This window comes from Magnusiomyces paraingens (genome assembly GCF_902498895.1).
Source record: "Magnusiomyces paraingens strain CBS 517.90 genome assembly, contig: contig3, whole genome shotgun sequence".
Lineage (NCBI taxonomy): Eukaryota > Fungi > Ascomycota > Dipodascomycetes > Dipodascales > Dipodascaceae > Magnusiomyces > Magnusiomyces paraingens.
Window position 1 is genome coordinate 1,774,240 of NW_022474069.1, and position 15,414 is coordinate 1,789,653.

Here is a 15,414-nt window from a genome sequence, read left to right on the forward strand (position 1 = left end):
TTCTTTTTCTTCTAAAGGATGCTGAACTAAAATGGACATTATTGTTCCCAGCTCGATACACTTACAGTTGTAGCTCTCCGTCTCAATACCGAGATTTTGACATCAGGCACCAAAGTCTCCATGACTCATGCGAAATTGAATAATGGCACTCAAGATCTTTCAACAATCTTTTTTCATAATCAATCCAGTGGCTATTTTAGAAAGGATTTTTTTTTTCTTAAAAAATTTCCTGACCAAAGTTTATCAATTGGAAAACGTAACCCCTCTATCCCTGCCAAATTCGATTTAGAAATCTAAGCATAATCATAAGCTTACTTAGATATACCACTCAGTAAATATTCCTATTTAAATATTATGTAATAAATATTATTAGATAATATATTAGAAATTATCAGTACAGATATATTAACCACGTTGTTTTACTTTCACTTTCACTTTTACTTTTACTTTTACTTTTACTTTTACATTTATATATTTCTGTAAACTTATCTTGATTAACATATATATATTTTTTTTTGCAAATAAACATATCATACATATAATTTGAATTTGAATTAGGTCAATTATATTAATACCTTTTACTTATCATTGATCTGTTTCTGTTCATTTTATTTCTATAAGGCATATCATATTATTATTTATTATTTAACTATATGTCCTTCCATACTTTAAAGTATGGCCTTAAAAAGGCTTACAAAGACAACATCTCTTCCGATAACGTTAACTCTACTGGTTTTCTTAAAGATGTTGCTCAATCTTTTGGCAATTTTGGAGATCGTATAACAAACAATAATCACCGACATGATGAAGAGCATGAGATTGCTGCTGACGAAGAACGAGAAAAAGAAAAAGCAAATAATAGATTTAAGTAAGTATTATAATTATCTATAAAATATAAACAATAAGACTAATATATTGAAATTCCTATAGGAGCTTTTCTTCTTCTTCATTTCGCAATGAGGTGAAATGGTTTGTTGGTGGTAAGTTTTGTGATCTTAATGCAAAATGTTTTTGGCAGTTCTAATTAAGTTAGGTCATGATTATATGGCAGCAATTGCTCAAGCTATTGAAAGTGCTCAGTACGAAATTCTTATCATGGATTGGTGGCTTTCACCTGAACTTGTAAGTGTATTTCTATACTCTTTTTTTTTTTTTGAAATCTAAACTTTGAATTCTGCGTTTGATGCTGATATACTTTGCTACGCCTTCCTAACCTTATTTCAAACCTTATTTTGGTATAGTTTCTTGTTCGACCACCTGCTTTAAATGAAAAATGGAGACTCGACCGGACCCTTGCCCGTGCTGCTGAAAGAGGAGTAGATGTTAGAATTCTTTGCTATAAGGAAGTGGAATCAGCTTTAACACTTCAATCGGTTCACACAAAACATGGTAAGTTTAGTAAAGAAAATGGTTTAACAAAGATGTTTGCTAACGTACTTAGCATTGGAAAAACTTCACCCTAACATAAAAGTAATGCGTCACCCTGATCACACTGCTCTCGAAGGTAGAAACGTCACTTTATTTTGGGCACATCATGAAAAAATGATGTTAATTGATCGTCGTGTGGGTTTTATGGGTGGCATTGATCTTTGTTATGGACGATGGGATTTAAATTATCATCCAATTGCCGATTTGCACCCTGGTTTTTCTGAAGCTACTATTTATAATGGACAAGAGTACAACAATGCCAGAATTCATGATTTTGATAATGTTTCCAGCCCAGAAATTGATTCAGTTGATAGAAGGGTAATCCCTAGAATGGGATGGCAAGATGTCTCTTTCCAAATAAATGGTCCCGGCTGTGTATCATTAGAACGCCACTTTATTGAACGTTGGGAGTTTTTACGTGTTTTTAAATATCTTAACAGGCCCAAGTATATCCCTATGGAAATTGGTGTCATTGAACATATCCCTGCATCTAAATCGAAACTTGATGCGGTAAAGAATCTTGGAGATAAAATCGGTTCTTTGAATCTTTCTGGAAAAAATGATAATTCAAAAGAAAACGACGAAGCTCCAAAACTTGCCCCTTACGAGGACCCTATTTTGAATCCAGATGCACGAATGGAGTATAATATCAATGAGGAAGAACCTAGGAAAATATATTTACCTCATCCTGAAAGCCCGGATTCATTTTGTGGGAATGTTACCACTCAACTATGTCGAAGCATCTCAGATTGGAGTCATGGCTATTTAACTGAAAGATCTATTCAAAACGCTTATATATCACTTATAAGAGATGCCCGATTTTCTGTCTACATTGAAAATCAATTTTTTATTGCTGGAGGCTCTTTTTCCACGGCAGATCGATTTCACAACGAAATTGGCGACGCTATAGTTGATCGCATCTTACAAGCTGCTAGAAACAATGAACCTTTCAAGATGACAATTGTCATACCAGCAATTCCAGGGTTTGCAGGTGATATCAAAAGTGATGATGCAGTGGGTATTCGCGCAATCATGAACTTTCAATATAAATCTATTAACAGGGGTGGTAATAGCATTTTGGAGAGAATTTCTCAAGCTGGCTTTAACCCTGGTGATTATATTCAATTTTATCACTTAAGAAGTTTTGATAGAATACTTCCTACTGAATCGTTTTGCGACCTGCAACCCAACACTGTATCAAAATATCAGCAAACATCAGAGTACATGAAACAACTTTCCCAAAATTACTTAAACTATGAACAGTTGGCTGAGCAAAAAGGTGCTAAAAGTAGCATTTCATATTGCGCTTTTCAATCAACTCCTAGCGTCATGGATGAAGGCTGGGCCTTCCCTGGGGTTAATGAAGCTGAACATTTTGTTTCGGAACAGCTTTATATTCACTCTAAACTTTTGATTGTTGATGATCGAGTGGTTGTTTGCGGCAGTTCTAATATTAATGATCGCAGTATGGCGGGAGATCATGATAGTGAAATTGCGATGGTGATAGAAGAGCCTCAAGATTTTGAAATTAATGTTGGAGGCTCTCCAACTCTTGTGTCTAGATTTGCAACCAGTTTGAGACGTCAATTAATGCGCAAGCATTTGGGCCTAGTTCAACCCCAGTCCTTAGTGGCTGGTATAGCCGGTGAAACCTTTACTAGTGATATGTCCCCGCTGCCCCAATGCAACAATTATGATTTTGGCTCTGAAGAAGATAGTATCGTTGCAGATCCATTAGATGAGAATCTTTGGAATTACACTCTGGATATTGCTCGAACTAATCAGGGTGTTTTTGAGGATGTTTTTCATACTTACCCCACAAACAATGCTCATAACTGGAACCAGTATGTTTCCTGGACATCTGAAGTGACCAGTCCCTGTCATGTTTCTCAAAAGTATGCAAACGATTCATTTGGAATTCGTAGCCAATTGGCCAAGGTTAAGGGACATATTGTTCCAATGGCCCACGAATTCTTGATTGAAGAAAGCGTTCTTGTGAAGCCTGGCATCCAGTACAATGATTTTGTAAGCGATCTTTATGCTTAGGAGAAAATATTTTAAATTATGACTATATAGTGAATTTAATTACAATTTATTCTTTATTCTTTTTTTTTTATTTCCTACAAGTTAATTAAATATTATGTGTGTTAATGTAGCCAAGAAAATACAAGAATTCATTATATTTTATTTCTAATTATTTCTTTTTGGGACCACCAAGAGGGCTTCCAATATCTTTACCCCGGAGTTTAACGCCAAGTGCTCGTTCGATCTTACCAAGAAGTTGCTGATTTGGAACAGCTCTTCCAGCTTCATAATCATTAATAACATTTGGCTTCTCATTTACACGTTGTGCTAGTTCTTTTTGTGTGAGGTTCTTTTCCTGTCTCCCTTTAGCCATAGCTCTTCCGACGCTAACGTCAACTTTAGCAGGAGGTGCAACTTCATTATCTCTATCAATTTTAGCTAATCTTTGACCTTCAGGGTCACCAGTCTTGTTGCTGCCACCGGCCCACTTCTTTTCAACAGCGAGAATACCACCGGTTCGGGCAGCAGCATTGATTTGTGCTTGTGATCTGGCGACGGTAGCTTTTGCACCACCCTGTTTGTGCTTACCGATAACGGTGACATCATCCCAGCTTGCATTAGACATTTTTGTTAAAAGTGAAGTAAAATCGAGATAGTTTAGAAAAATAAATTTAAATTCGATGGATTTGAATGGGTTCAAAAGAAAAAGAGGAAGAAAAAAAGGGTGGGAACAAAAACTGTTAAATACTGTAAAGGTGAAGTAAAGGTGTTGGAAAATAGAAAGTCATGGAAGGTTAAGTGATTACTTTTTGCATAACTTGTAACATTTTTTAGTCACAATGACGCATTATTATTAGTATCTCGTGACCTGTGTCACAGTTTACGTTGCTGAATTAATTTGGGAATGTAATCTGCCCAAGTCTCTAATATTCTATTCTATGTCGTTTTATAGATATTATTATTTTAATTAATTATATTATTTTAATTACAGTAAAAAAAATCCATAAAATAGTTCCAAACATAAAATATGAGTGAAAGATTTCTAATTAGTAATGGTGCACTTTCTCTTCATGTCCCCTCTATAACCGTTGATGATGATTCGTCAAATACCAATCCTATTTCTATTCTATCGAACTCTAAAAATCAATCCTCCCCGGCCAGAACTGCTGTTTTTTACGATGAGAAGTTAGTATATTATATACAGCTTAAAATTAATGAAAGCCAATTGAACATAAGTTCCAAAAATGAAAAAAATCAAGACGTTGATACTTCCATTTCTTGCATTTCGGATCTATCTGGTGACGATTTTAAACGATTTATTAGCACGCTGAAAATTGTCGTGGATGTCAAGATTTCTGGTGTCAGTAATATTGCAGTACCCGATTCTTTAAATGAAAAACAGAAACAAAATTTTCAGTTACAGGCATATGAACTTTTCACTTCTGCTTTGGATAGTTCGGAACTCGTTTATTCTGGTAAATCTTCACTGAAAGACGAGCACAAATGTGCTACCTGGGTTGCAGTATGGAAAGTTTCTACTGTAATTTCCCATCCCCGTGCTCGATTGTTTAAACCGGAAGTAATAATTAGTGTTAATGCTTCTGAAAACGTTTCTACCGACGATGCTGAAAATGTTTCTAACGCTAAACTAGTACATACTGTCTCAATGGCGAATTTAGCAAGGGTAACTCATGAAGAGAACAACCAAGGTTTTATGGATGGTTCAACCCTGAAACTAATTCATAGGGCCTCAACTGTCAATGCTATTCACGATAAAAACCAAGACGATAAATCTACAAAATTTTTAGAGGAATTTGAGCCCGTAGAAGACACCAATTTATTTGCTCCATTACATAGCGACCAAAGCATAAAGTCAATTCGATCTCGACTTGCTATTAATCGATTAATTAGTGATTTTTCTAAAACCCCCACCATAAGAAAGGATAATACTCAAGCACAATACCATTTAGAAAATGACAGCATAGAAAGCTGTTCAAACAGAAATAGTAAGAGCGCTATTTCAACTTCTCAATTATCAAATGTTTCAAATTCCACAGCAAATTTACCTATTTCAACAATTTCTTGTTCTGTTTCATTTCAGGTATTTCCTGCTGTCAATCTTCGTCTTCGATGCACAAAAGCCACTGGTATGCAAGATAGTATTGTTTCCATATTGGAAATAGATAATAATGAAAACGCACCATTTAATGTTGTTATAAAATCTGCAACGCTTGATTTTACTGCTGGATCTGCTGTTGAATTTGGAAACACATCATTCCCATTATGGTTATCACCTGGTGAATCATGTTCTATAGCTTATCATTTAAGCCACCCTGATGCTGGATTACCCCAAACGAGAGTGAAACCTATAACAATAATTTTGAATGCAATACCAGTTTTAAATTGTTCAGTTCAATTTAAAGAAAGTGAACAAAAATCTAAATTAATTCAATCATTAAATGTCAACAATATTGGTCCTGAGATAGTTACAAAATGGGATACTATAGTCGATTTTGGAGTAGTTGCTCCCCCTTCACATGGAAATTCTAAGATCACAGCACCTGTTTCATTTGCAAGCGCTTCAGGTGGTGTTAAAAAACTTCTTCGTGGCAATGAAACAGCCAATTTTAGTTCAATAAAAAGTCAGCAAAGCTCACCAGGAAGTTCCAACACAGCTATGCGCACAATCGCTGTAAGCAATGGATCTTCAATAAATAACAGGTCGACTTCTCTTTTAAGTGGATTGGTAATTAGTTTCTCTGCACCAAGTGCGGTAAAAGTAGGGGAGGTTTTCAGTTGGAGAGTATTTGCTATTAATAAATCATTTACTAATCGACATTTAACACTATACATACAGCCGAAGGAACGAGAGGAAAAGTTAAAAACAAATGAAAAAATAATTTCTTCATATGTTCCAGTTTTAGATCAAGTATCTTTAAGAAAACTTTATGGCGACAGAGCTCTTAACGGATTGTCAGGTGTCGGCATTGTCAGCTTAATGAATGATGTTAGAATTGGTCCACTTGCAGCCCAGGCTTGTTATGAAACACAGATCCAAATGATGGCTTTAGCACCAGGTCAATTTACTTTAGAAGGCTTAACAATCGTTGACTTAATAACAGGTGATAGTTATGAATGCGGAAAGCTTCTTGATGTTATTGTATCTGATTAGCGAACTTTAAAAGAAAAAATCATTATCTTTAATGGTTAATCTATGGTGTAGACGTCTCTACATTAGGCGTAAGAAAAATTGTCAGTCTTGAAGTTCTAGATTTTAGCAAAGCCAACCATAATTTTTGTTTTAGAAAAATATGACAGACATTAAGCTGAGAATTACATATTCAACAATAACAATACTAATAATATCTACCTACATCTTTTTCACCATCTCCATCAATACCATTGTATTTACATTAGTTATTAGCTTATCAGAAATCCCAAACTTAGCTTTTAACAACGTAATTAGCGTAGCGACTGGAGATTTATGAAAAACATTAAATTAAATTGCCAAAAACAATAACACTGGGATTCCTAGAATACTAAGTTCTACTTAATAAAAAAATAAGATATGCAACTAAAAAAAAATCTAAGTATTATTCTGTTGGGATCGCTAATTAATTATAATTAAAATAACCATAATTATGGTTATTTTATTTTATGATATAAAATAAAACTTAAAACTTAAAACCTATACTTATTTACTTATGACTTAGAATAAATATCACATTATTATTATATAATGTATTAGTTAAGATATTTATTTTTTCAAAGCTTATTAAACAAATTAGTTTGATTTGATAGATATTACATGATCAATTTCTACGAAGATTTTTTTTTCTGTGATCTCTTATTGAAGATTTTTCATCTATCACTTGATAAAATAACGAGAAGGTTTCTATCATCCTTGTTCTTTTCTTCAGTGACGATTTTCAAAAACAAATCCTATGAAAAAAATATGTTTAAAGTATAATACTAATTTAATTGTTCAGACTTTTCAAAACCATCGTGGCATATATTATTCAAATAGAAGACTTGGATCATCATATCTATACTACCAGAAAAAAGCGTTTTCAAGCCTACCCATCATGTCTGTCAATAATACTACTACTACTAATACTACTAATACTACTAATACTACTAATACTACTAATACTACTAATTCCATTAATGGAATGGAGGAATCAATGATTAAATCTTCCGAGGTCTCAAGTGTACCAATTAATGAAAACAAAAGAAGCAGAGATCAAGAAAATACGTTTAAAAAAGGAAAGGCAAAAGGCAAACGGTTTAAAGAACCCCCTCTTGCCGATCCAATTTCACATGAGGGTGTTCTCATAACAGATATCAAAAGTTTTTTGAAGACCAAAGAAGTTTCTGTCGAGGATGTAACGAATGATTTAAAGGAATTTTTTTCTCGTCCTAAAGGAACGTCTCACCCCGAGCATAAAAATGTTTTGGTAAAGATTGAAGCGATTTCCAGTATTGGTGAAGGTATCGGCTTGGTAAAAATATCTGAAGATGATTCAAATACTCAGGGTATTACCTTGCAACCTAAATATCAGGTTGTTGTCGTTCCTTTCACTGTAGTTGGAGATGAAGTAGAAGCTAAAATTTATAACACTCAAAAACTTTACTTCAAAGCTGATTTAATAAAGGTTATGGTACCATCACCTAAACGAGATGACTCTTTAATTAACTGTCAATATTTTGGGAAATGTTCTGGTTGTCAATATCAGATGCTGGATTATAAAGACCAACTAGAGATCAAGCGAAACGTGATTGTCAATGCATACAAACACAACTCCAATTTAGATCCAATTAATGTTCCTCATATTGAGGAAACAGTTGGCTCACCATTAAAATATAACTACAGAACAAAGCTAACACCTCATTTTGACATTCCAAGAAAAACACCTGAAACTGCTCCACCTGTGGGTTTTGGACAACCCGGAAGAAAAACAATTCTTGATATTGAGGAGTGTTCTATCGGCACGTCTGTTGTTAATGGTGGTTTGAAGAAACAAAGATCGTGGTTTCAAGAAAATTTCAAGCAATATAAACGTGGAGCTACTTTTCTTCTTCGAGAGAATACAATTTTGAAACAAAACGCTGAGCAACTTCAGGATACTGAAAATAAGCTTCAGGAAATAAACTTGAGCAAGGGGGAAAAAGAAAAGGTTTGCTCTACTAGCACCAAGGATATTATCACGGAATATGTTGGCGATTACATATTTACATATCCAGCATCTTCATTTTTTCAAAACAATAATTCTATTTTGACATTGGTAACAAATTATGTGCGCGATAATATCAAGCTTCCACAGACAGGTCAGCCGCCAACTTTTTTGGTAGATACATATTGTGGTTGTGGTCTATTTGCCATCACTTGCTGTGGCAAAGCTGAAAAAGTTATTGGGGTTGAAATCTCTCAAGATAGCGTTAAGTACGCGAGAAAAAATGCTGAGCTTAATAATGTTAAAGCCGAATTTATCGTGGGTCAAGCAGAAAAAATTTTTGATGGTGTAACAACAGATCCCAATCAGACTTCAATAATTATTGATCCTCCTAGAAAAGGATGTGATGTTCAATTTTTAGACCAATTGCTAGATTTCAGACCTGCTAAAATTGTTTATGTCAGCTGTAACGTTCATTCTCAAGCTCGGGATATAGGATATATTTTGAACTCAGAGAAAGGAAAGGTTTACAAAATTGAAAGTATTAGAGGATTTGATTTTTTTCCACAAACGCATCATGTTGAAAGTGTTGCTGTACTATCATTAAAATCTTGATTAGATTTTTTTCCTAGATTTCGGATAAAACAAATATAAATATTGTACTAATTTATATTAGGCTAATTAATGTTAAAATATTTCCAGTAGCAATGATAAAAGCTTCACCAGTTGATGAAATAGTTAATCCAGTAATTTCATCATCAGGAAGGTTGAAATCCAACGAGTATAATTTATTTTTGTTGGTATCATAAATCAATTGAAGCTTAGCTGTAGCAAGACCTATAAATCTCGAGTTCGAAATAACTAAATGAGAAGAAAGAGGCTTTTGAAAAAATGTTTGCTCTGCAACAGGAGTGGTAAATCCGCATCCACCATAAATGTTTTCCAAATCATATTTTTTCCACCACCCAAGTCCAATTGCATAAAGGAATTTATCAGTTATCATAATATCCTTTACAGAACCTGTTGAAGGACCACAGCACCCAGCTTGACCTGGATAAATAGTTAGCATCCACTCTTTTGTTTGATAATTTAGTACTCTAATTTTATTTCCAGCTTCAAGAACGACAACAATGTTGCTATCTGCAGAGTTCCAAAATTTGACAATTTTTCCTACACCGCCTAGTGGAAAGTCAAAGGGCGTTCCATCATCCCATATTAATAATGCACGATCATCGCCTGTAGAAGCTACTAAGCCATTAATAGATATATCAACAGAATTAATATAAGAAGAATGACCACTCGAGCCACCGAGCAATGTTAATTTTCCAGATTGGGTATCTACTAAAGTGATATCAAAGGTAGGGTGGACTGCAGCGACATATTTATCACGGTATCTAACAAGCTCTACAGACTTTCCCAAATGAAAATAATTTTTTTTAAATTCCCATTTCTTCTGTATTTCTGTTGAATAACTATTAGCTTGAGTGTTTGGAGATCTAGATAAAACAGTTATTCCAAGATCATGGCCATAGACTAAATTTTCATTAAACCAATCTAGACACAAGGCAACACTCGGCAGTTGAAACCTAATAAAAACCAGAAATTAATATATTAAAAGAACAATATATTTTCTTTTTCATTTTATTCATACTCAAGAACATTGGGATCATCTTTTTCTTGAACTTGCTTCGGAATTCGCGAAATTAATACGTCGTCTGAAATCATGGTGTGGTGTATAGGTAGGAGGGAAAAAGTTAGTAAGCAACAAACTGTATCATTCTGTACTTTATATAATAATAATAATAAAAAAATAATACATGTATTAAATGTACATTTAGCATGAATTAATCATTGCTTTATAAAGTAAAAATCAGAACTCAAAAGAAAGGTCAAAGTTAAAGCTCAAGTCAAAACATTGTTTTTGATTTCAAAAAACTTATGAAAGGTTAACAAAAAAAAATTGACTGTTTTGGATTCGTTTTAATTGATTTCTAATAAAGAAAGTATTAGCCAGAGATTTGGAAACCTAATACGCTAAATTTTGAATTTTTACACCGGTTTATAATAGTACAAAAGGATTAAATGAAGAGGGTATGTAGACAAAAAAAATCAATACCAGAGTAGCCTAATGAACTTATTAGAATACTTTGATAAATATAAACTAAAACACTCAAGACCAAGAGCCTTCCAACGAAGGAAACTTTGAAGATTTCAATCGTTTTAATATTTTTCGGTCAATTTCAGCTTTTGCTGATTTTATGGGATCAACTCGTTTAATTGCAGACCCATTTTTGACTACTGCATTCTTGAATGGCTTTTTATTGTGACGGCCTAGTGACTTGGATGAAAGAGCAGTATTAGATATTTTGGTAACACTTCCCTTCTTTTGATAATTAATAGAAGCCGTCATTGATGATTCCGATGCTTCCACTGGCAGTCCGACTGTAACAGTAACTTCTTGCCGTTGAGTTGAACTTGAATTATTTGGAGATTCTTCTGTAATTTCATTTTCATCATTGAGTAATATGCTAGAGCGATTAACAATTGACCCAGGCTTATTCGATCGAAGTTTGGAAATTGTGTTGTTTCGAGAAGCCAAATAACCAAAAAGTAAACTATCAGATTCTATTCTTGAGTTGCAGTGACCTGATTTTCGTTGCAAACTTATTGATAACCGTGACTTTTTTTTTATTTCAGAAACGCTAGTCAATGTCGAAATGGAAGAAATCATTTTTGAACCTGCTTTTTCGTCATTAAAATCAAGTCCAGTTATTGGGAAATCATTATCTTCTAATATATCCTCCACATCAGAATCGAGGTTGTCAAATAATGTATGTGGCTTTTCTAAATGGATATTTGAACTTCCGTCCTGTTCAAGAACATCATTTGCATCTGCATCTGCATCTGCATCTGCATCTGCATCGTTTTTGTCTTTTAATTTATTCAAAAATGAAAGCTGGTAATGAATGTTTTCCAAATTCACTTTGCGACGTTTTTGGCTTTGTGCATTAGCTCGTTGCATGATTGCCCATTGATCATCTTCTTTGATTTCAATTTCAGAATTGGTTCTCTTTTTTAATGAAGAGTTGTTGTCATCATTAATTTCAGTATTTTCTAGAATTGATAAAGTCTCTTCTGGTCTAGAAACATCAACATCAATGGATTTTTCACAATCCTCATCACCAAAAATTGCTTTTGTTTCAGCATCAATATGAGCAGCAGGACCAACTTCAACTAATTGACGAAGAAACGCACTGGCCTTGGGCTCAGATATTAAATATGACAAATCTTTATTAGCCATAATTTCGAGTTTAAGGGCCTCTTGTCTTTCCTTTTTATGCTTTAACAACAAAAGACGATGGCTATCTTCATCAAAAAACTCATCATAATCGTCATCAGAGAGTTCATCAAATAAGCCATTGCGCCCTCCCTTCTTACGCCATTCACCAGTAGTCATTTCGAGAAGTTCTTTAGTGACTTCTTCGTCGGTAGCTCTTAATTTTTTAGCAAGTAAAGCTAAATTACTGGCCTCCATTTCAGCGTTACCTTTCAAAACCATTTCATCATTATCATTAATTAGCACTTTTTTGAGTTCCGCTTCCTCTTCTTCTTCATTTGCAACTCTTTCATCATCATCACTAGCACCTCCAAGTCCTGCCCATTCATCTTCCGATTCAACTGCTTCTTCATCAAGAATTTCATTAACAAAAGAAGATTTCTTTTCAGTCAGCTTGTGTTTATGATTAAAGTCACGCAAAGACGGAACGTTATCTGTAACTTGGGTTGGTTCTTCCACATCAATTAACTCTTCATCATTAAAATTATTTTTCTGGCGAAGTCTTCGTAAAAATGGGCCAGAAATCGAAATCCCCTTTTTACTATGCTCATCTTCAGAAGCTTCATTCAAATCAGTGTTTTTGGAATTTTCCAAAAATGTTGTACTTTTCAGCTTTCGTGGAGGGGAAAGAGGCGTTGCTGGAGGGATTTGAGATATAGGTGTGGGATCAGGAAAATCTCCAGTTTCATCCAAAATAACATTTTTTTTGCTCTTCCCAAATGGTAGAATAGCTTTATTTGACTGAGAAGGTGTGAAGCCAGGATATTTTCCAAGTACATCAAACTGATCATCTCTTTTTTTTTCAGCTCCAATGGTTGCCAGTGAAATGGATGAACATTCAGAAATATCCTGTGTATCGGTTGTTTTATTTATAATTTGTTGAGTTTCAGCACAAGAAATGACCTGGGTAGATAAATCTAAAGCTAAATCAGATGATTTGTCACTTTGAACGGAATACTGCGAAATTTGTTGGGTTTGAGTAACAGCCACAGTATTTTGTATAGTATTAGACAATATAATCTGAGTTGACAAAGCTTTTTTATTAACTTCTTGGTCATTATTATCATCTTCAAAAATAATATTTCGACTTTTTCTATTCTTAGGAAGTATAATTTCTTCACAATCTCCATCATCCTTATCCTCTTGTGATAAAGAGTTTTCGTTGTTGAAACTATGTTGACTTTCATCTTCTTCAAGGTTTTCTTCTTCCTCTTCGGTATCTGTGGAGTGATCTATAAATTCATAATTTGATTCTTCCTGTTCCTCTTCACTGCTAAAAACATGGGCAATTTCACCTTCTTCATCACATTCATTGTTTAATGAAAGTTCCTTAGATCTATTACTTTCTTCAAGCTCTTTTTCTCTTTTCCGAATGAGCATTGCACTTTTTCTGGCCTTTTGTAAAAGGATTTCTCGTTCTATTTCATCATCAACTTCTTTTCTTAAGTTTTTGTCATTGGCTGTTGCGGGATGCTGCATAATAGTTTTCATTTTCTCAAATTTACTTTCCCGTTCTTTTCGAATTTGGCTGCGCTGATGAAAAATAATAGCTTTAGGTGTATCTGTGTTATTAATATCTTTGGTATTCGAGGAGTTTGATAATTTCGATTTTATTCCAAACTTAGCAAGTCTATTTTGAATAGAGTTTGAAGATAATTGTTTTTTAATAAGTTGAGATTGAGATGATTTTTTATTTAAACCCCCATTTGAATTTGAAATTAAAGAAGGCCTTATGGGTTTCGTTATCTCAAAATCAAAATCAATATCAATATCAATATCAACATCTTTCGTATAAGATTTAATACTTTTTAATTGAAATTTCTTTGAGGCTTTAAGATTAGTATCAGTTTCCAGTTCTTTAGACCTCCTAGAAGAAAAATCATCTGCATCTTTTGTAATAGGTGATGAAGGTATCGAAGAATGAACTGGTTCCGGGCTTAATCTAAAATTAATTGTTAATTCTAACCTTAATGCCTATAATAATTAGGGGGGGAAAAAACATACATTTGATCAGAAAATACACTTTCTTCTTCACTGACTTCTTTCAAAGATTTTTTTTCAGAAACTCTCTCAAGTTTTGCGTCAAAGATAGGGAAAGTTTTTTTTTCTCTAAACAGTTTTAAAAACCCATCAAGAGGAGCTTTTTTATTTGTAGGAGCAGGCCCAAGATTTCGGTCACGTTTAATACGTGCAGTATTGCGATAAGTTTCTTCAGTCTCCTTTTTAGAAGGCTTTTTCAGCTTGTTAGAAACTTGTTAAAAGTTTATTGTATATAAACCATACCTTTTTAACGCGTCTTTTAAGAAAATTCTCATCATCAGACGCTGTATAAATTATCTCTTCAATATTCGATATATTTTTGGAAGCACTTTCAATAGAAACGGAAACATTATTTTCAGTATCAACAAAATCACTTTTCCTATTAGTGACTAAGTTTTGTTCAGTTTCAATATCTGATGTTGCCGGTTGTTCATTATCTTCATTAAATAAATGGTTATTTATATCGTCACTGCTCGTATCCTTTTGATTGACGTTTTGATCAGTATCAGTATGCATTTTTTCAATAGTGTCAATTACACCAACTGGTAATTTATTAAGATCAGAGTTGGTATCATGTGTTTGGATGGAAGATTGTTCGTCTGAAGTAATGGATGATTTGGCGATTAAATTAGAAACTTTTGCATGCGTATTTGTTTGCTTCAAAGATCTAATTTTATTAAGAAGCTCCTCGTCGTTCAAATTAGTTTTTGTGTTTTCAGTATCTGAGGAATGTGCTTCCAAGTTTTTTTTAGTAGTATTATCGAGTTCATCGGATTCATCGGGTTCAGAATCTAAAGAAACTTCCTTTGAATAATTGACCAAAGCCTGAGTAGATGAAAGAAATGACATTATATCACGCGAACTTTCTTTCTGTGTAAATTCATGAGTTGGAACATTTGAGGATGAGGATGAGGATTCGGAAAACTCCTTTGAGTTACTGGTTTTTTGAAGGGTATTTAATTTTTTACCATAAGTACGAGGGCGGGACTGTCGAGTTTGATCGAAATCACCGTTAGGTGTCTCTAAAGTTTTTTCCACCATTTATGCAATTTTTTTTTTCTTTGGTAAAAATGAAATATTCTTAAGTGTATTGTTATATTGAAAGGAATTGGGGAAAAAAAAAAAAAAAAAAGAAGAACTTGATGAAACAAGCATTAAAAAAAAAAAATTTTTTTTCTGCGTTTTTTGTTTTTTTTTTTTTTAGGAAGAGAGAAAGGGAAGTGAGGTTTGTCTGTTTATTTGTTTATTTGTTTACTTTATTTATTTATTTATTTATTTATTTATTTATTTATTTATTTATTTATTTATTTATTTATTTATTTATTTATTTATTTATTTATTTATTTATTTATTTATTTATTTATTTATTTATTTATTTATTTATTTATTTATTTATTTATTTATTTATTT

General features: G+C 33.3%; 6 protein-coding genes across 6 annotated transcripts; 3 read left to right on the forward strand and 3 right to left on the reverse strand.

Annotated features, from left to right (window-relative positions):
* Nucleotides 1-653: 653 nt before the first annotated feature.
* SAPINGB_P003865 (uncharacterized protein) lies at nucleotides 654-3,474 on the forward strand (the record flags this gene model as incomplete). Its single annotated transcript, XM_031998580.1, has 5 exons — nucleotides 654-868; nucleotides 931-980; nucleotides 1,034-1,122; nucleotides 1,242-1,389; nucleotides 1,442-3,474. The coding sequence occupies 5 exons, from the start codon at nucleotides 654-656 to the stop codon at nucleotides 3,472-3,474; spliced, it is 2,535 nt and encodes an 844-aa protein (XP_031854471.1).
* Nucleotides 3,475-3,622: 148 nt separating this feature from the next.
* SAPINGB_P003866 (uncharacterized protein) lies at nucleotides 3,623-4,078 on the reverse strand (the record flags this gene model as incomplete). Its single annotated transcript, XM_031998581.1, has 1 exon — nucleotides 3,623-4,078. One exon carries the CDS (start codon nucleotides 4,076-4,078, stop codon nucleotides 3,623-3,625), a length of 456 nt encoding a protein of 151 aa, XP_031854472.1.
* Nucleotides 4,079-4,480: 402 nt separating this feature from the next.
* On the forward strand, nucleotides 4,481-6,625 carry SAPINGB_P003867 (uncharacterized protein; the record flags this gene model as incomplete). The annotated part of the gene is made up of 2 exons (XM_031998582.1): nucleotides 4,481-6,145; nucleotides 6,311-6,625. 2 exons carry the CDS (start codon nucleotides 4,481-4,483, stop codon nucleotides 6,623-6,625), a joined length of 1,980 nt encoding a protein of 659 aa, XP_031854473.1.
* A 913-nt stretch (nucleotides 6,626-7,538) lies between these two features.
* On the forward strand, nucleotides 7,539-9,242 carry SAPINGB_P003868 (uncharacterized protein; the record flags this gene model as incomplete). Its single annotated transcript, XM_031998583.1, has 1 exon — nucleotides 7,539-9,242. The coding sequence occupies one exon, from the start codon at nucleotides 7,539-7,541 to the stop codon at nucleotides 9,240-9,242; it is 1,704 nt and encodes a 567-aa protein (XP_031854474.1).
* A 52-nt stretch (nucleotides 9,243-9,294) lies between these two features.
* SAPINGB_P003869 (uncharacterized protein) lies at nucleotides 9,295-10,352 on the reverse strand (the record flags this gene model as incomplete). The annotated part of the gene is made up of 2 exons (XM_031998584.1): nucleotides 9,295-10,213; nucleotides 10,279-10,352. The coding sequence occupies 2 exons, from the start codon at nucleotides 10,350-10,352 to the stop codon at nucleotides 9,295-9,297; spliced, it is 993 nt and encodes a 330-aa protein (XP_031854475.1).
* Nucleotides 10,353-10,797: 445 nt separating this feature from the next.
* Nucleotides 10,798-15,045, reverse strand: SAPINGB_P003870 (uncharacterized protein; the record flags this gene model as incomplete). The annotated part of the gene is made up of 3 exons (XM_031998585.1): nucleotides 10,798-13,906; nucleotides 13,969-14,195; nucleotides 14,248-15,045. The coding sequence occupies 3 exons, from the start codon at nucleotides 15,043-15,045 to the stop codon at nucleotides 10,798-10,800; spliced, it is 4,134 nt and encodes a 1,377-aa protein (XP_031854476.1).
* Between the last annotated feature and the right edge of the window lie 369 nt (nucleotides 15,046-15,414).